Raw genomic sequence first — 21,869 nt, 5'->3', positions numbered from 1 at the left:
TCCTTGGAGAAGGGAAAGGTTACTCTGGCCTGGAGAATTCCATGGACTGTATAGTCCATGGGGTCGCAAAGAGTTGGACATGACATAATGAAATACAGCTATTAAAGCATACTGTTGTGCAGAAACTTTTAGCAATTTGAGCTAATGAAATGAAGTAGTAGGTTACAGTTATGTGCCAAGCTTTATACTAAGTGATTTTTATCTAAGTCATCTCATTTAATCATCACAGGATATTTGTGAGCATTAAATAATTAAATTAAATAATATATGCAGTGTGCCAAAGCAAAGTACATAAAAATATTCAAGAAATGCTGATTCTTTGTCCTGTTGTGAAAACCCTGTGATTAATATATTATTTTACACACTTTCATTTTTAAGATGAAGAAGTTAATAGTCAATAATTTGCAGTTATTAAATCCCAGACCAGTCAAACTGGTTCATCCTGGATCCATAGCCTAAGTTCTGTCTTATATGTAGTATTGTCTCTCTGTGAAGAAAACTAAGGAGAAATCCTGTGTATAATGGTAATTCATTGAGAAGATTTCTCAGCCTATAGTTTACTGAATGAAACATGGATTATTTGCCCTGCCTTGGTTCCTGTGGGAAGGCCCCACTTCATGTTTGAGAAAAATACAGAGGTATCTACAAAGAATGATTTCAGAGGGGCTGGCAAAGCACCTTTGCCCTCAGAAGCATAACCCCAGCCCTTAATATATGACTTTGTTACCTTTAGCAAAAGGTTTTTTAAATTTTTTTTTCTTTTAATCTCAATTAGAGTGTGAGTGTCCTTGGTAGGGATAATGACACTAGTCGAGATCTGGGGATATATTTTGAATAAGGAGGACAAAAGCAATAAAGCCCTGGGCAGTCCTGGATGGAGGAATTCCAGTGCACAAAATCCGAAGTGCAGGGAAGGTCTGGGAATTGGAGGCAGGGAAGATCGAAGGCAGACATCTCAGACTGGACTAGATTGCACTCTAGAGACAAAGCCAGTCAGTTTGTCTGATCACTCCAATCACAAAATTGATGAATCGCCCTGTGACTTTCTGACAGGTTCAAAATGTGAGCGGAGTTTCTGGCAAAGCCAGCAGTATTATACAGCAAGAGAACTGGGAAAAGATCTTCAGGGACAGAAGAAAACAACTAAAGAAGAAACAAAAGAAACCTCTGTGTTAGAAGTCAAAACATTTAAGAATTGTGAAGCTTAAATTTAAGAATATGGTGGTAAATGTGGAGAGTAAAACAGGTATCAGGAAAGTGAAATAATGTCCCCTATTTACCATCATTGTTAAGATTAAGAAATACAGAACATGAGCTTTGGACTCTATGTTTTGTCTATCTTGACCTTTTCTTTTTAATTTATAACTAGCGTAATGCTTTTGCATTTCAGTGTAAACTAATAGAGACCCCACACATCTCTCTGCGTTAGACCATAAAAACAAGCAATGTGGAGCCCATAGAAACTTACATAGAGTTTTACGTTTTACTACTCAGTTCTCCCCATAAAAGTCCATAGGACTAAGTGCATGCTGCCTTTTAATGACATAAAATAGGCCAGAGTGGGTGCCACAGACTGGGAAGATGACTGTACTGGCAGATTAGAATATAACTAGCAGAGGGATATCCTCATGGTAACTTACTGGAATTCATTTCCTAATATGAGCTGGAGAAGTATACTTTGGTTTGAGAAGCCTTGTGTGGGTAGGGTATGAATGATTTTAGGGCAGTCCTGTAAAGAAGGGACAAGATTTAGGACTAATGGATGAAACTTGTCAAAGAAGAGAGTCAATATAAAGCCTCTTCTTATATTAAAAGACATATATATAAACATTCCTGGTACATAATAAGAAGTCAAGTATGCAAAAATATACATACACATAAACAAATGTGTGGTAAAATGTTAATAATCATAGGAAGGATAAGTATTCTTCCCCCCACCCCAAGCATCTAAAAGTCCTAGCTTGGTGGAAAACACAAAATATATATGTAGTAGGGCCTCTACCATATTAAATAGATCTTTAATTATTCCATTTAATTGTAGTTCAGTGATGTTACCTAAACTTTCTTAGGGTAAATGACAATACTCCAACCAAATATTTATAGGCTTTAACTTTGAAATTTCATGTCTGCAATGCAGGAGACCCGGGCTTACTGTTTGAAGTTATCCCAGGTTTATTAGAGAGTTTAAAGTCACTCAACTACTTCAAGATCAATGTGGGACATTCTATAAATCTCCTTTAAACATTCTTGTGAGATGCTGGTTGATGGCATCAAAAAGGGGGTGAGCATGTTCGTTCTTGCAGAGAATATAACAGATATTAATGATAAGGAACACTTTTTAACTACACATATGGACCACCAAGTTGAAGCCATGATCACCACTCACTATACTATATAGCCTCACTATCTGAAGATATTATCTTTTTACCTCTACTTCATCAATAAGTTTGAACCCCAAGAATGATGAATAAGGATTTATACTTAATTGAAATCCTCTTTTGCTGTTTACTGGCAAAATGTATTTTATACCCTGAATAGATGTAATTAGTGCAATGAAGCTTTAACAGAAATTGCCTTTGCTAACTATAGTCTTTGCCTTATCATTGTGTTTGTGAGGCCCCCCAAATTTTCATTTCTTCCCTGCAAAAGACAAAACTCTGATGGTTGGTAGGTGGTTTTAACTGATGACATGTAGTTGAGTATTCCCATCGATAAAGTCCTGTATTTTGTTTCTAGGAGTTAGTTAATTAAAAAGGAAAACAACATAGCTCAGTTGGTAAAGAATCCACCTGCAATGCAGGAGCCCCTGGTTTGATTCCTGGGTCAGGAAGATCCTCTGGAGAAGGGAGAGGCTACCCACTCCAGTATTCTTGGGCTTCCCTTGTGGCTCAGCTGGTAAAGAATCTGCCCGCAATGTGGGAGACCTGGGTTCAATCCCTGGGTTGGGAAGATCCCCTGGAGAAGAGAAAGGCTACCTACTCCAGTATTCTCGCCTAGCAAATTCCATGGTGGGTGCCAAAGAGTTGGACATGACTGAGTGACCTTCATTTTCACTTTCAAGCTGTAATACTTAGCCAGATTGGTAATGAAACTATATTTCTTTTTTCTTCTACTGAAAATCAGAAGATACTGTAGAGGTGGTTTGTAAGCTGTAGAGGAAAGGGAGAAGGGTCAGCTAGAATTACATTTTGCTTTATGGTCTAATTTTTAAATTGAAGATACAGTGCTCCTTTGAGTAAGTTGATTAATTGTGTTGATTTACATGGGGGAAGACTTTTTTTGTGTTACATAGGAAGTAGGGAATAATATAAGAGTGGGAGAAAGGAATAGATGATTATTTTTTTCCTGGAGCAGGGGAAATGAGACTCCCTGAAAGTAAAGAATTTCAAGAAAGTTATCAATTTTCATTACAACATTTTCTGGATAGGTTAAGCCAGAAGCTTCTTTTTCTTTTTTTCAATAAAATGGATTGTTTTTGCTTGGTCTTAGCTCTGTGTTCCTTAAATTTTCCTTACATGTTCAGGATACCCAACTCAAGCACATATACCAATAATCCTATGACAGTAGAGTTGCATAAAATTTAAAAATGCTCTTTTTTATTTCCCCCATGGAAAAACCCCCATCCTCTCTCTGTTCTCGAAAGATTTCACAGAAAAAGATTCCACAGACACTCAGCTGTCAGGGAGAAGGAACCGTTTTATACTTAAATTATAAGAATTTTGGGAATACATTTGCTGCATCATACTTGGTAAGAAATGCTACGTTCAGTAGAGAAAGATTTTTGATTACATTGGTCATTTTTTTTTTTATGAAAAACCCACAAAGAGTGCTCTTAAGTTTTTAATTTTTCATAAATGAATGTTATTATTCATAAAAAGTGTTTGTATTTCTATGTTACTTTTTTAATCCAGTGATTTTCAATAGCAATAACTGATAGATTAAAGCCAATAGCAATTTCTATACTGGAAGGAAATGTTGGATACTCTTTCATGGGGGCGGAAATAAAACAGAGTATATGTCATGTAATCAATACCTGGAATATGTGCTAACCTCATGTAACATGTTAGAAGCAATTACTTTTTGCTCAATAATGATGTCCTCTTGCCACTTTACAAGATATATTTGTAAAGTATAAAGTCGTTAAGGGCTCAAAATAGTGCCACTGAAGAGGGGAACAGGGCAAGTAACAGACGTTAATTGAAAGCTTTTGTTGTCATGACATTTTTGGGGACAAAATTAGAATTTTAATTTAGTTGGATAACCTTTTGATTCACTGTTCTCTGGTTGGTATCTATTTATGTTTATTGTATATTATGGTCATTATTAATAACTCATAGACTTAGATAACATTGGGTGGAAGAAACTTCTTTATGGAAAATAAAGATCAAAGACATATTAAGTTCTAGACTCATGGCCAAGTCTCAGAATTCATATTAATGTAAATGGGATTTAGGTTTCTGTTACATAGAGATTAGTAATGTTTTTCTAGTCCAGGCCAAAGAGAGAACACCTGCAAACATAGCTGATCATCTTAATAAATGCTCTTTGAAAATAGTAAGTAATTGACATTTTATAGTTTATAAAGTATTGCTCACATTTTGTTCTCCCAATAACCATATGAAGTCAGTAATATTTATTTGTTTTACAGATGGGAAACTTCAAGTTCAGAAAAGCTAAGGGATTTCCCCGGGATTACCTGATTTACAAATGTCAGAGAAATTTTAATTTAAGGTCCATACAGTGCCCTGTTATATATGACTGTGATATTTTCCTTAAATCAAAAGAGTCATACACTCTTTTTATGTAGATTATCTCTGTAGTATTTCTACTGTATTCTACTGACTATAAAATCACTGATGATTTTGGAGAGTAGGCAAAAGTGGGTCTAATTCTATAGGCAATTATGGTTAGATTCCAGAAACTCTGACTTTCACCATGTTATTTTATTAGTTCTCAAGAGTCATTTAATACAACCTATTTAGCTTCCATTAGTTCTGTTTTTCTTATGACATTTGTAATTAAAATTCACTGATACTATTTTTCACGTTAATAGTTTCTTCCAGCTGCCTCTAATTTTTAAAATAGGTAGCTAACAGAATACAAGTATAGAAAAACTCCATGGGTTTGCTACAGATCCAGATTCTAATGAGAATCCAGGGGAAAAGAAATAAAGGAAGCAACACTGTTTCTGAATTTTTCATTTCTCATGGCTCAGTTCTCATTTGTCACGTCTGGAACTCATTTTGTCTTAGTCTTCATAGCCTGATGCTGGTCTAATCCACACTTTAAATAAACTATTTAAGTTCTCTTCTTGGTAAATGTCAAGGGAAGAGAAGATACTTCATGCACCTTCAGCATCCTAAAATCCTTGCCAGTTCTACAAATCTGACTCTGCATTATCCTTCCCCAGAAGGAGACCATAATTTCATTATCTATGAATCATCACCTCTTAGACTGTAACATCATTGTCAGAGAGCCTAATAGAACCAGTGTTCAGCTGACTGAAAAGGCGGAGGGAGGGAGAGAGCACTGGGGCAAAGAACAGGTCACTGCCGTGATCAACAAACTGAAGCGTTCTAGAGCCGGAAGGGGAGGCCTCCCTCATTCCGCAGCTCAGACACTGGTGACTGGCAAATAACTGATACTGGTTCTTTCAATATTAATAGTGAAATTTGTTTTCCCCAACCCAAATTACATTATATCCGAGTATTCTACCTATGTAAATACTCCCACCTACTGATAGTCGGCCAATGCCGATGATTTTAAATATGTTAAAGTATTTCTTATCTATTTTTTTGTTATGTTATTACTTGTTCTTCATCTTAGGACATTTATTTCTAGCCCTCAGCTCCAGTTTTGTGGCCTCTGGGCATTACTAAGTAAGTCAATATACAAAATATAAAGTCACAATGTTACACTATAATTATGTTTCCAAGGGGGAGGAATTAAATAAAAGTAAAATCGGATTCGTGTATCAAAAACTCTATGTTGAAAACCACACTTACATAGGAATTTAGGATGAAAACTAACAGAATGTTTGAATAGCTGTGGTTAGTCTAACCAGCCACTGGAGGTCACTGCTGCTCCATAGAAATACAGTTTATTGCCTCCCTGTCTGGTTAGGTAGTTGGTTCACCAAATTAACTTAAAAAAAAAAAAAAAAGGTTTAAATTATTTGAAAAGATGTAATGTCAACATCTTTAGAAAATATAAACTAATTTAAAAGGAATATATCTTGGATAAGTATTGCTTAGAAGACTGTGACACTCTGAATATATTAACTCCTGTTAATAAATTAACAGTGCTGTGGTAGCACTGCGTGTATTGGGGCTCATAAAAATTAGAAAAAAAAACATACTTTTCAAACACTAAACTGTATTTCCTCTCTCTCTGGTAAAGCATTCAAAGACTGAATCCATTTTGCATTGACGCATCTCTGTTGTATAGTTCAACAGGTCAGGCTGTTTATTTAACTGTTGTCTAGTTGGGGCAGAAAATGAAATATCAACGAATATGCACTGAGTTTAAAATACTTATGAAGATAGATTTATGGCTTGCAGTCCAAAATTTGCCATGGGGTGGGTGTGAAGACAACAAATTTTGAGCAGGAGAACATTAACCAGTCAGCTTTGCTAAATTTATAGTGGTGAACTAGTGATTGTCTAACCTACAAGAATTATATACTGAGAACTAGAGATGCTTCATTCCCAAAGAGAGGGAAAAGAATTTTTTTATAATTTCATGTTCTGAATCAAAATTACTTTTACAATCTAAGGAATTTTATTTTGGTTCTTCTCTAGTATTAAATTTATATATAGCTAAAGTTAGGCATTAAAAAATGACCAGCCTTCAAATTTTGGTTATTCATGTAATCTTAACACACCAAGTGGTTTTGAATTTTAGAAACACTTTTAAAACAACAAGCATATTTTATATATACTAGCAGTACCAACCACAGAATTGAGAATTTTCAAAAATTTCAAAATATAAAGGTAAATATACCTTGCCTAAATTTATTTGGTACCCATGACAAATGAGGCAGAAGTTCAAATCAAAGAATAGAAAGGGGCTTTTTCACTTTAACACTGCATTTAATTAATACAATCATCTTTAGTACAGGTAAAAATGAGGCTGACCAAAGAAAATTTCTTTTTTTAGATGAAATATGTATTTACTGACATTTTATGAAAAATGTAAAATTACAACTTCAGTGAAAAACATCACAGTAGGTTCAGTCATCCAGTTCATAGTACTGTGAGGAATTATTTGTATTATTAATCAATTGGGAATCTGGGACTATTTGCAATTAATAAATGTATATCCAACAGTTATCCATGGACAAATATATTATAGCTATGATGCTTCTCTGAACTGGTATCTATTTAAGATTTAATCAAAATCAAAGTACCTTGAAAAATCTACTTTAGATGTTCCTTTTTCTTTATTGCTTATAAAAGTATGATTTTTATAATCTGGCTTCTTTGCAATCATATCTCATGGTGACTTGCCTAGATTTTTCCTCTCAGCATATGAAAAGCCTCCAAACTATATAAAAATGCTGGTAAAAATAGCCATTTACTTTTTCTTTTTTGCTGCAGCGATTCTGTTTTGAAAGAACAGGGGCATGGTTAAAGACATAGGGCTTGACAAGTCAAATTGAATGAAACAGGCTCAGTGTTGCAATTTGTGATTTTTGCTCCCGTAATAGAATTGTTCATTTTAGAGAATGAAAAGCAGACTAAAGACATTTTTCTAAAATCTAAATGAACTGTAGTCACAGTTACTTAAATACAGAAGCTATGATATTTGTGCTGCAGTCAATAAACTTTCACCATCGACATAAAAACATGCATGCAGCTTGCATATTGCCAGCAGGGTCTGTACAGATTCATACTGATGAATGGAATTCACAATACAGATGAACATGGGGACACTGTAACATCGGCACTGTAACATCAACAATAGAGAAACAAAAGACAACTGCCGTGGGGTTGGGCTTTTTTTCTTGTAAGATTTATTTTATCTTATTAAGGTGTTGTCAAAACTATCCTTTTCAATGGGTGGTGGAAATTGAGCCTCAAAATGTGTTGTCTACACCTCTGAATGAAATGTCAGTCATCAGGGGACTGGCATGTGTGCAGGGCATATAGTGAAACACGACAGGACAGCCTGACAAATCCCAAACAGAAGAACAGACAGAGCTCATGATTCCACTCCCTACATCAGGGTCCTAAAAGAGCTGGAAAGAGAAATTCTGGTAAGCTTCTAACCACATGCGTTTAGCAAGCTGCATTCCCGTTTGCAAGCCTCATCTCTGAAAACTTAAGGAGAGGATGTGTGGAAAAATCTGCCTCCTCAAATTTGCCTCTTTCCTATTTTATTTATTTATTTACTCACTCACTTTGGATATGTGGAGGCTAAGAAAAATTGACAGTGAAACCTCTGCTGTGATTTTTACAGAGATGGATTTCAGAGACAAGGCTTCGAGTCTAAACTTTGTGTTTTTACCGTCTCCTCACATTTTGCAGTCATCTACTTGCAACAGTTTAACCCTTCCACAGTTTTCCTTAGGCTTGCTTCATTGTAATTCAAACACGTCTGAAAACTGCTTCTGCTGCTGCTTTAGCAGAGCACCGTCTTTCTATAGTTTCCTGCAATTTTCTTTTTAAGCTAGGCGTTATTTTAAGACTGCCTCTAAATGTTCCTATAATCAAGTCATCTCCTAGAATCAGTTTCAGCTCCAAGTACCTGGGATCATTCAGGTTTTCCTTGATTTACCAATGAACTGCAAACCTTCTAAAACTGTAAATTTGGTCCTCCCAGAAGGAGAATAACAGCAGATGTGAGGGATCACTTATGAAAGAAGTTTTATCTTAAAACAAGTGTGACATTAATGGAATCAATGAAAGGTTGTATACAATAGGCATTATATTAAACCAGAATTCAAGCTTCACATTGATTGTGGTATTTAAATCTCAGTGGGTTAACTATGTATGAAAGGAAAATGACCCGTATTATGCATGTACTAAAACAGACGGGGAAGGAAGGACTTTCCCAGCAGAGGGAGAGGGAGAGGGGTGGGGAGAGGGGTACCACGTTCCCTTTATAGTCACCAGAGTTCAATAAAGCACCACTTATTTCCCAGCTTTTAAGAGGGCTTTGATCACAATGGTTCATACCTCACACTCCCTGGAGCCTGATTTGTTATAGGTGCAGGGCCCCGTCCCGTTCAGCAGCATCTCGCTGGTCTCTGTGTTGGTGGGTTTATAGTCTACGTAGAACTCCTGGGTGCTGGGAGTCATCTGCTTTAGGGACTGTCGTTTCTTCTTCCTGTGTCTTCTCACGAGGGAACGCTGATGCAGCTGCTTCATGCTGGCAGGGTACCGCTTCCACGACACGTAGATGACGAGCAGGATGACAAGCACAGACAGGAAAAGGGCCACGCTCCCTGCGATGATTTTATGGAAAGAGATGTGCTCAGTGTCAGCATCAGTCTCGGGGCCAGGCTCCGTGGCCCCCACCGTGGGGGGCAGAGGGGGCTTGCTTTCATGCTTCGGCCTGGGGAGCTTGGGCTTAAACGTTGGCTTGGGCAGCGCCCTGGCCAGATCAAACCTCTCTGTGGTACTTTTGCCACAGATGCTGTAGTTCTTCACTGCATCAATCACATTTACTCCTTGCAGCTCTTTGGGACTGGCACAGATAATTGTATTCTCCCTCAGTCCTTTAAAACTTTTCAGCCAGTTTACCAGGGAACAAATATTTCTGCTGCATTCCCATATATTCCCGGCAAGACTGATGTCATTGAGGGATATCCAAGAATCCAAAATCTCTTGACCAATAAATGTGAGCTTGTTGGAATCCAGGTTGAGGCGCTGCAGATTTGGGACGCACTGGAAAACACTAGGTCCACTAAAAGCTTCGATCTCATTGCCTGATAAATCAAGTCTTTGTAATGAGCTCCAGGTCCAGGACATGGTCTGTCCTATGACACTGATTTTATTCCACTGCAAGTAAAGGTTCTGAAGGCTCACCAACCTTGGAAAAAGGGCCAGATTGAGCTTAGAAAATTGATTGTGCTCCAGGTGAAGTTCTTTGAGTCTGATCATACCAGCAAAGACATTCCTGGCTAAACTTCGGATCCGGTTATATCCCAGGTCCAGAAGTTCCAGGTTGCGGCAGTCTTGGAATATTCGCACTGGGATGGTTCTCAGGGAGTTAGACCGTAGATGTAAACTCAGCAGCTTTCGCAAGCCCCGAAACTGTTCAGATCCCAGAGAATGCAGCTGATTGTAGGACAGATCCAAGTTCCGTAAATTTGTCACAGGTCTGAAGGTATTGTTGAGAAAATAGGAGATTCTGTTGGAACTCAGAATCAACTCTTTGAGTCTGCGTATTCCATTAAAAGCATTCTCATCAATATTGCTGATATGGTTATGGTCAAGGTACAGCCAGGTGAGCTGGTTGAGCCCTTTGAATTGATTATACTTAAGTTTTTGAAGGCTGTTATAGCGAAGGGACAAACCTAAGCAACCAGCAGATATACTTGAGGGTATCTCCTGTAATTTCTGAGATTCACAATATACCATTTTGCCTTCACACCTACAGCCCTTAGGGCATCCTCGTTCAGCAGAAGAAAGCATTGTCAGTAAGACAGTGGGGGCTATAACCAGTGCTACAGCTGATCCGCTCAGTAGCCTAATTACATTGAAACCTGGAAATAAAAACAACTTAGAAAAGTTATCCCCCCAAAAAAGAATGAATTTATTTTTTAATCAAGCAAAAATAAGCATATATTTTCTTTTTTAGAAATTTAAATGTACAGAACAATATTAAACATCAAATATCATCTCCTTATCATTTAAAGAGAATTGTCTTTAGGCTTTTTTTTTTAATAGTTAAGCAAGGAAACATGTTCGCTAAGCAGTTGAATTTATAGTCTTCGAGCAGAGCAAGGTAATCTCTACAATAATCAAGGCAGAATTAATATACAGACTATGGATTTTTTTGTTTTTGTTTTTTTAAGAAGAAAAGAAGAAAAATGACAAAACATACCCATCCTTTGTATTGTTCAAAGGTCGTCCTTAGGTCTTTTCCTTTGGCTTAGGGGGCCACTTGCGTGACAGCCCCTGTCAGCAGCACTGTAGTGAGTCAGGGCTCGCTGACACCCAGGAAGAAAAATTGGACCCCTTGGGAGATGGACCGATTTTGGAACATTATTCTTTGCCAGCCACGCAGAACACTCCAAGAACAAATAAATCCCAACACCGCATTCGCAGCAAAACATCAAAATCTTCCTAGGTAATAGGATCTTCATGGATATTACGTTTTTGCATCTTTACAGTTTTTTTTTGGTGGGGGGGAGGTGGTGTAAAAAAAAAAAAAAACTGGCTTCTACAATTTCTTCTTAGCAGAAAGCAAGATGTATTCCTTCGGGCAACATGAGGCTACCTGAGCTGCCACATCTGTATTCCATAGCCCAGCATTTCTGGTGGCGAGCACCCAGTTCAGCCACAGAGCTGCGTTGGAGCCCGGAAGGCAGGAGAGCCCTGTATCGCGCACACGCTCAGCTCACTTCTGCAGACTGTCATTCTGAAAGCCGCTCAGACTGTTGCTTTGGTTTCAGTGAATGCAGTCTTATGTAAAGCTGCCCCCAGTGGCGAAGAACATTATGGGCATGTGCAGAAATGTCTCTCTTTTATCTTGCAAATGAGCAGGCTCTCTGCTGGAAAATGAATGATTCTTTTGGGTGGCTCAATAGGAACTGAATGGTCACCGTAATCAATAACTAGCAACATTTTCTGTAATTTCCAAGTCTTGTTTTACAATTTGGCAATGTCTTTATTGTCTGCGTCCACTTAATCGCTAAACATGTGCTGCCCAGAGTTTTTCTGGAGCTTGACATGAAGTTCACAGACCGAATGTCAATTTTTCTTAACCTCAACGTAGGCTTGGAACTGAAATTTATAAAATGAATTATTGAGCTTTTCACAGAGAAGCATTAACTGGCTGCCTATTTGACCTCTTGGAGTCACAATGATTATATTATACAAGATGTCTCAGGATGCTAGCATACATACATTTTGGAAGAGAGAGGATAACTAATGACATATAAAGTAATGTGTCCTATAACCTTCCTGGTTTTCCCACAAAAGACATAATTGATTTAATTGCTTATGACTTGGTTTGTTGTTTTTCTTGCTGTCATTTGATCTTTTTTTTTTTAATTAGAAGAGAAATAAACCCTGTTTAGTGTGAGTACAAGAATCAAGAGAGCATTTGGTTCAGTTTGTTGATACTGCTGGTGTTTATTACACTAATATTTATTGAGCCATTTCTAAGATAGCACTTCAATGGGCTATCTTATTCTATCTGTAAACAATATTATGATGTAGATACCATTATACCCTTCATTTTAAAGATGAGGAGACTGAGACTGGGAAAGGTACCTTGCTCAAGGTCATATAGTAAGTGGTAGGATTGAGATTCAGAACCATATCTCTCTTATACTTGAACCTCTAACCACTAGATGATCCTGTTTGAATAGCATTGTCATCTTCACTTTAAAATGAGTCAAATGAGAATTAGCCTGATTAAGTCATTTTGGCAAAGAAGCTGTAATAAAATAAAATTCTCGATTTCTAGAACAGGTTTGCATAAGCTTCTTTGATATATGTCTTCTAATAAGTGGTCTAAAAACTAAAGAGGAAAGGCTTAGTCTAGTGATTAAGAGGATGAATTTTGCACCTAGGTTCAAATCCTGACTGTATTTTACCAGCTCTGTAACGTTGACTATGTTTCTCATCTTCTCTATGCATTAGTTTTGTCTTCTACAAAATGGGCATCATAACAAAATTCTATTTAATAGAGAATTTGAGAATTAAGTCATCTCCATATCTGTAGAGTATGAACATGACATAATCTTAGACTAGTATGTGGCACTTAATAAGCCTGTGTTAACTGTTATTTGAATAATATCAACTTTTCTATACTTGCTGATATTGAATGTTATTTAGTATTGAATAGTGACTATCCTGACTGTCATTAACTCACAAAGAAGTATTTCACTGAATGTTTTTTATATTGTTTATAATGGATTTCTGAGATGCCCTCAGTCTTGCCTTCTTTGATGAGAAGTATTCGTAAATCTCCATCATCTCAACTTTATCTTTAAAATGAATATTTAAAGTGGACCGTAACTCGTAATTAATGTTTGATTTTCTTCAACAGAGCAGAATATGGTTACATCTGCCCCACAGAGAAAACCATTTTGTTTAAAAATAAATGGTAATTTAATTTTTCTTTTTAAGTTTTCCTTGCTAGTCTTTGTTAGGTGAATTGGTTGTGGAAAATCATGGAAAGCTTTCATACTTTCAAAGGATGGGAGGCTCGGTAACAGTTATGATAAGCAAAAGGGGCCGCCTAGGTACAGTCAGATTTCTCATATAAGATGCCATTAATAGGACAGTGCGTGCAGGCTAAGCCACTTCAGTCATGTCTGACTCTTTGTGACTCTATGGACTGTGGCCCGCCAGGATCCTCTGTCCACAGGATTCTCCTGGAGTGAGTTGCCATGCCTTCCTCCAGGGCATCTTCCTGACCCAGGGATCGAACGTGTGTCTCTTATGTCTCCTGCACTGGCAAGCAGATTCTTTGCCACTGGTGCCACTTGGGAAGTGTTTCCTCCCAAATTATTATGCTATGAATTTACATAAATCCCCCAGAGAGCTTGTTGAAAAGGTAAATTTCCCAATCCCTCCCCCAAGATTTTGATTCAAGGAGACAGAAGAGGCTACATTTGTCAGCAGACTCTGATGGACAGCTAGGTTTAGGAAACACACTGTAAAGGAATAAATAAAAATAATAAATTTTCTCTAGTAGGAAGAGAGGATATATAAAACTATGATATTGTGATATAAGTTCTGTGAGGACAAAAATAAAGTTTTATCTGCTTTGGTTTTCCTAAAAACTGCTGTAGCACTTGGCACATTTTAGATGCTCAATAAATATTTACTGAACAGACACATTTTTATGAGGGTCAGAGTACATTTGATGTAGGATAAACTGGTTATGTAATGCTAGTCTTGTATACATAGGATTGATCTCTGCAAAATTCCTCTGCCAGTGAGATTGGGTACAATTTTGGAGAAAGTGTTCTTTAAAAATGTGTGTGAAAAGGCAAGAAATTGGGAAGTGGAAATACTCAGATGGTCAGCTTGTGATCTCACTTTTGATGTAGACATCTCTTGTCTTTATAGTTAAACTGTACATTTTTTGAGAATAGTAAATATAGGTTTGAATATTCCCTTTGGCATTTTACACCTTTTATCATCTAACATCCCAAATAGGGCTTGACAATTTGTATCTATTAAAAAAGACTAAAGAGAATACTATTTATAACTCCTCTATTATTCCTATTGCTTGAAGGGCTCAGATTTTCCTCTGCACCATCCCTGCTTCGCTTTGGGAAGCAATCATTGGCATGTCTGTTTTCCCAACAGCTGCAGAAGGCTGCTCTAGGATGACTGGAGGTCCCAACAACTTTATGTTTTCATTCTTCTTTCATTCCATGACAGAAGCACAGATGAGCCCACTGAGAATGTAGTTTGCTTACTTTACTTTTCCTGGGATAAATCTTGGATCAATATGGTGAATAACATTTGCTGTGTGTTATACACCGTGCCATTAGCAGACATTTTTCTGGTATCTTGGCTTCTGATCTTGCCTTGCTCCATAGTTCTGACTTTACAGTCACCTTTTGGATCTCAAAGTTGATTTTTTCTCTTAATGCTGACTGTTGATCTCCTCTTCAACAGTAATCAGTAGTCATTCTTGAACTGGGTCTGACTGCAGGTTCTCTGGGTGCCTCCTACTTTGGCACTAATCCTTCAGCCAGTATTACCACCAGGTCTCTCCTGGTTCATGGTAATAAAGTGCTTGAAGAGGGAAGACCATCCATGAGGCTGGTAGAGAAATCCAAAATTAAAATAGTGAAATGCTAAACCAGACTAAAAACTTGAGGCTATGGAAATCACTCCAAAGACATAGTCTCTCAAAAGAAAAATAAAACCTTATATTCAAAAAGATTTTACTAATTTGCTGGTTACTTTCTAAAGTTTATTCTCCTTCTACTTGTTGACTACTGCAAGATGATCATTTCTTATTTGCCTTTCAAAATAAGCAAAATTATACTACACTATGTATTTAGCAAATTCATTTGCATTTAAAACCATGTACAGAACAAACTATAAACTACCTGACAAATTAAATTTCCCCAATGAATCTAGGGCCTTAATGATTTATATACTTATGGAATATAGTGTCATGTATCTAAAGACTTTTTTATTACACTTATAGTACTTCAAAAAGCTTAACATATTTTGTTTAAATTGGGCAAATAAATCCAATCTTGGTTATATAATGCCAGATTTCAGTCTAATATAAAACTGAATTGCCAAATATAAACTTAGAAAATAATTTAAAGTGGATATTGTGCTTATGCTGCTGTGCTCAGTCATGTCTGACTCTTTGCAACCCCATGGACTGTAGCCCACCAGGCTCCTCTGTCCATGAAATTTTCCCAGGCAAGAATACTGAAGTTGGTTGTCATTTCCTCCTCCAGGAGATCTTTCCGACCCAGGGATCAGACCCACATCTCTTGTGTCTTCTGCATTGGTAGGTTGGCTAGCGCCACTTGAGAAGCCCAAAGTGGATATACTGATGTTTAAACAATGGGTTAGTCTCAGAGATAACATTTATTTAACAGTTTGGGTAACCACTATGTCCTAGACACTGTTCCAGACACTTAGAGTACATTAGTGTACAAAGCAGATATCTAAGCTTACATTCTAAAGGAGTAAGATGAACAATAAAAATAAAATGAATAATAAAAGTGGTATATTATTGGGCTTCCCTGGTAGCTCAGTGGTAAAGAATCTACCTGTCAATGCAAGAGATACATGTTCAATCCCTGGTTGGGAAGATCCCCTGGAGAAGGAAATGGCAATGCACTCTAGCATTCTTGCTTGGAAAATCCCAAGGACAGAGAAGCCTGGTGGGTTATAGTTCATGGGGTCTCAAAGAGTTGGACATGACTTAGTGACTAAACAGCAACAATTATAGAAAAAAGAAAAGTAAAAAAGACAGTGAAGATTAGGAGTGGAAGGATGAGGTAGATTTCAGCTAAAATAGGATGGTTAGGCCCACTAAGAAAGTGGCCTGAGCAAGCCTTGAAGAAGATGAGGTTTTTAACTTTAAATATGTTTATGGGGAGTGGCCAGTGCAAAGGCACTCAGGTGGGAGCAGGTGTTCAATGAAGAGCAGAGGCCAATCAGTCTAGAGTGTAGAGAGCATGGGAGAAAGTAACTGGAGATGAAGTCAGAGAGGAAATAGACTGTAAAGGGACAAGAGTAAAAGCAGGAAAGCCAGTAAGGGAGGATATTATGCCCATCAGGAGAGAGACGATGGTGACTTGGACCAGGGTGGTGTTGTTACAGAGGGGTGTGTGGTGTCTGGCTGCTTACAGCCCAAAAGCATATAAAGAGGCCAGGTTGGTGGAAAGGAAATTTGCTTTATTTAAGATGCCGGCAACTGGATGGGAGAATGGTGGACATCAGTCCAAAGGCCAACTCCCCCCCCCCGACATGCACAGTGACAAGCAGGCCATGAGAGCTTTTATAGGTGGATGGGGGGGAGCTACGTGCAGAAACAGCACAGTTATCTCTAACAGTCATCTTCAAATCAGTCATCATTGCTCTGACCAGCATCATTTTGGTTGTTTTAGGTTCAGTTACTCTTCAGTTCCAGGGTCCATTTGTTCTCATTTCTTTGTGGCCAGTTCTTGGAATTGTGGCAGCTCATGTCATGGGTACAGTCTGGTCATCTTGGAGTTAACTGCTCCACCTGGTGTTCTAGTTTCTATAAGGCAGCTCACAGGATATGGCTCAGAATATTATCTGCAGCCCTTGAGAAAGAGCTAAAGGTCCTTGGCTATGCTTAATGACTGTATTATTATTATTTAGTCTCCTTTGACTGTTTTTCTTTGTTTTTGCATTTCTCACTTCTCTGATTAATTCTTTGACTAAAGTTTTCCACAGACAAAAGGCAGGCAGAGGACATAGTAGGGGGCAGGGACCATAGGATCCTGCTCTGATTCAGCATCAGTGAAAGTGGTGAGGATTGGTTAGATCCTAGACTTATACTGAGGTACAACCAGTGGAGATTTCTAATGGATTAGAAATTGAGGTATGGGATAAATAGAGAAATTAAAGATGACTTCTAGTCTTATGGGCTGAACAACTGGAGGGATGGTAAAGCCATCAACTGCTTCTATAGGTCAAGTTTGGGGAATAACATCAAGAGTTCAACTCATTTGAATTCTGTTTGAATTTAGCCCTCATTTTTTTGTGAGACTAATTGTTGCAGCATGTTCTAGGCCTCAAAACACCATGATGTATTTTGCAATATTTTATAAAATGATTAGCAAAATTAGGCACTAAACAATAGCAACATGGATTTCTATTTAGATGTCCTAGACAGTGGCAACATCCTTGCAAATGGTCTTGGAGGGCATGGAACCAGAAGCTTTGATGAAAATTAAAAATTATATAAAGACCAGATATGATACCATTTGGACTTAAAGTTTTAGAAAATAAATTTGGTGAATCTGAAAGGTTTTTCTAAAATAATTTAGAGAATGACATATGCTTTTTATTGCATATGCCAGTTGACATTTGGAATTTGGAATTGGTTCTGGCCAGTCTTCTTAGGGTCTCAGTTTGCTTATCTACAAAATAGTACTCATAAAACCTGTGCTATGAATCTCTAAAGTTTTTATTTAGGATCAAGTTCCATAATTTACATGTAAATACATTGTAGACCCTAAAGTGCTATAAAATATTTCTGAAATCTGAGTACCTATGAGAAAATTAATTTTTCTTTGAGTTTCATCTAGGTTCTCTAGATGCTGTATGCTGTATGTTCATCAGCATACAGTGGAACAACATGTATCTAGGGTCACTAACATGACCAAGGGCTTTCCAGGTGGTGCTGTGGGATAGAGCTCACCCGCCCGTGTGGGGTGCATAAGAGACATGGGTTCAATCCCTGGATGGAGCAGACCCCCTGGAGGAGGGCACGGCAACCCATTCCAGTATTCTTGCTGGAGAATCCCCATGGAGAGAGGAGCCTGGGGGGCTACAGCCCTTATAGTCACCAAGAATCGGACATGACTAAAGCAACTTAGCACACACATAACATGACCAAGGGCTGAGTTAGAATTTAGCAATATTATAAAAAATCCTCAGTACTCCCTTTCTGCTATGATTTTTAATACCATAGCCATTTAATATACAGCATGAATCATTGACATTCTGTGTTCTAACTCATAAAGTGCTTTCACCAATAAGTGCATGTAATCTAGATGTTGAAAAGAGCTTCATGTTTTTGACTTGGTCACCATATCATGTAATAAGATGGTCAGAATGCTAACATAGATACTTCCAGCTATGAAAATTTTATTTTCTTCATTTCTAGTTGGTAGAATACTCATACACATTTGTACATTTATAACTATGTTCTACTCATCCATCGAGGTATTAACATGTTTCTGAAATATCCTTGGTTTCCATCTGCTTGCTTCAAGGGCTCCATTAAAAACCATGTCTGGTCACATATGGTGATGGGTGGATATCTCTGACTTAGATAAATGGATGAAGAAATTTCCCGGTCTGACCATTAAAATGGTTTCTCAGTGTTTTTTTGGAAAGAGGCAAATTAAGTGAATGAGACCTACAAGAGTATATAACACATCTGCCTATCCCTCAGTTTAAGATACATTTATGTTACAGCATCAATCCATACTCTCAGGTTTTATTGCTTTACTTACTGTTAGTTTGCACAGAAGTAGCACTAAAGAGAAAACTGAGGATAGAGACAAATAACACATTCTTAGAGTGCAACAATTATTGGTTAACTTCTGAAGATGAAAGACTGCGTGTGTACATTAGTCCCCCAGTCATGTTCGACTCTTTGTGACCTCAGGGACTGCAGCCACCGGGGTCCTCTGTCTATGGGATTCTCCAGGCAAGAATACTGGAGTGGGTTGCCATTCCCTTCTCCTGGGGATCTTCCCAACCCAGGAATCAAACCCTGGTCTCCTCCACTGCAGGCAGATTCTTTACCATCTGAGCCACCAGGGAAGACTTCTGAAGATAAAAGACCACCTGAATTTAAGGAGACAGTTGTTACTATTTCTTTAGTGGATATTTTAAAACAGACACAATATAGAGAGTATACTATAATAAACATTAACAGTTATCAATATTTTATTAATTGTGTTCCATCTATCCCCATCTCCCTTCATACATACCCACACATTCACACTTTTCTTTTTTCTTTCTGGAGTGTTTTAAAAAGCAAAGCTCTGAAATCATGTCATTCTACACGTATATTTATATATTTCAGTATGTAATTCTAACCAATAAAAATTTTTAATTTAACCATCTAGTATTACTATACCTAACATATTTAACTGGAGAAGGCCATGGCACCCCACTCCAGTACTCTTACCTGGAAAATCCCATGGACGGAGGAGCCTGGTAGGCTGCAGTCCATGGGGTCACTAAGAGTCAGACGTGAGTGAGCGACTTCACTTTCACTTTTCACTTTCACACATTGGAGAAGGAAATGGCAACCCACTCCAGTGTTCTTGCCTGGAGAATCCCAGGGACGGGGGAGCCTGGTGGGCTGCCATCTATGGGGTCGCACAGAGTCGGACACGACTGAAGCGACTTAGCAGCAGCAACAACATATTTAACAGTGAGTTCTTAAAATTGGTTTGTAGTCAAGACCTAGGTAAATACTAAGTACTGCGTTTTGTTTTCATGTTTTTCTTCAGTTGTTTTAATTTTTTAATGTCATTGATTTATTGGGAGGTACCAGGTCATTTGGATTGTGGCTTGTTCCATGTTTTATATTAAATTGATTGCTTTCCCTATATCATTTAACTTGTAAGGAGTAAGTTTTAATGACATACATGTTGAACAAGAGTCCACTCAACTAATTTAAGCAGGACATCTAGCCCCAGATTGATACTTGGGGTATTTATTCACTCTTGTTAGCAAATTTAATACTTGCAGAACTTAGGAATATATGAGGCTTAGAACTTGAAGGAAAATATGTATTTCTCTTTAGTGCAAATTCAGTAATTGATCAAATCACAAATTTGATGAAAATTAATGCTAAGGTATCATGAGCTTGAGTTGGTTTACTGTTCATATTTACTAGTATTCCTGTTCTTCACTTTTTACTTTACTTGCCTTTTTGTTGATAGTTATCAAAAACAGATATTTGATATTGTTCCTTGCTAAATAAACCTGCTAAGTTTTGCATTAATATTGGGATAGTCTTCTAAAAGAGGCTCAAAAAGTTACTTTCAAGAGAGCAATCACCAAATTCAATTATAGTCATTTTTATTGAGAGAAATCAGTTTTCTAGCTTTTCATTTGGAACAAATTCCATGAAGGAACATGTGGCACCAGAGCTACAGTGTAAAATTTATGTCATATATATATATACCCAAACTTCTTATAATCTCTCACAATAGAGCAAAGATGTTTTAGAGTAACTATAAAAGTCTCTTAACCAAATTTTCACCTTAATACTTGATGCTTTACTTTGCATGCACTTATGGCTGTGCTCTGAATATCAAGTCACTACTGTTTAAATGATATAATAATAAACATTTTGCTATGTTTGCTTTAGGTATATTCTGATGTATAAGTTTTTTTTTTTAAGAAAATGTTCTCTCCTAGTCCATGTGGGCTACTCTAACAGAAAATGATAGATTAGTGGCTTATAAACAACAGGAATGTTTTTGTCACAGTTCTGGATGCTGGAAACTCTGTGATCAAGAGGTTCAGATTCCATGTCTGGTGAGGGCCTCCCTCCTGGTCCCTAGATTGCGATCTTCTCTCTAAAACTTCACATAGCTCAAGTGGCAAGGGCTCTGATGGACCTCTTTTATAGGGGCACTAGTGCCATTCAGGGCTTCTCCGGTGGCTCAGTGGTGAAGAATCCTCCTGGCAATGCAGGAGTTGCAGGTTTGATCCCTGGGTCGGGAAGATCCGTTGGAGAAGGGAATGGCAGTTTACCCCAGTATTCTGGCCTGGGAAATCCCATGGACAGAGAAGCCTGGAGGGCTGCAGTCCATGGGATCACAAGATTCAAACAGGACTGAGCACAGAAGCAGGAATCCCATTCACTTAATCACCTCCCAAAGGCTCTACCTCCAAACACCATCACTTTGGGAATTAGGTTTCAACTTGTGATTTGGTGGAGGTGGAACACAAGCATACATTTTTGTACAATAGTAGATTTTCTATTGTACTTTTAAAGCATTATGTATAATATTTTCAATAGGCACACTAGTGTATTTTAAAATTTGCCTTCCTGACAAATATATGAGCATTAAGAATTAAATCCCCAAGCTACCAGGTAGAGAAAGGTAATAGAAATATGGATTTGGATAAAACAGCATATATTTCATTGGTTTTATTTTTGTTTCTGAAACAATGTCTAATTTTGTAAAAAATTTGCTGGAGACCTGAGAGATTCCCTGGTGGCTCAGAGGATAAAGTGCCTGCCTGCAATGTGGGAGACCCGGGTTCGATCCCTGGGTTGGGAAGATCCCCTGGAGAAGGAAATGGCAACCCACTTCGGTATTCTTGTCTGGAGAATCCCATGGACAGAGGAGCCTGGTGGGCTACAGCCCACGGGGTTGCAAAAAGTTGGACACGACTGAGCAACTTCACTAAAAGATTTTAAACATCTGATAGAAAAGAAATTCTGAGAAAAAAAAAAGGAAAGAAATT

At 37.7% G+C, this 21,869-nt stretch overlaps 2 protein-coding genes across 3 annotated transcripts in view; one reads left to right on the top strand and one right to left on the bottom strand.

Moving 5' to 3' along the window:
* LRRTM3 (leucine rich repeat transmembrane neuronal 3) overlaps nt 1-11,628 on the bottom strand; it is a 200,449-nt gene extending 188,821 nt beyond the window's left edge. Inside the window, exons 1-2 of the mRNA XM_020889247.2 lie at nt 11,053-11,628; nt 9,180-10,711 (exon numbers count right to left, since the gene is read on the bottom strand). Of these exons, the coding sequence (XP_020744906.1) occupies nt 9,180-10,711; nt 11,053-11,056 (1,536 nt within the window). The 5' untranslated portion in view covers nt 11,057-11,628. The remainder of the gene's footprint in view (nt 1-9,179; nt 10,712-11,052) is intronic.
* Nucleotides 1-21,869, top strand: part of CTNNA3 (catenin alpha 3) — a 1,809,955-nt gene that overhangs the window by 759,032 nt on the left and 1,029,054 nt on the right. The window lies entirely within an intron of this gene.

This window comes from Odocoileus virginianus, chromosome 7 (assembly GCF_023699985.2).
Source record: "Odocoileus virginianus isolate 20LAN1187 ecotype Illinois chromosome 7, Ovbor_1.2, whole genome shotgun sequence".
Taxonomy (NCBI): Eukaryota; Metazoa; Chordata; class Mammalia; order Artiodactyla; family Cervidae; genus Odocoileus; species Odocoileus virginianus.
Note: the sequence above shows the minus strand (reverse complement) of the source record. Positions and strands in the feature narration are given on the sequence as shown.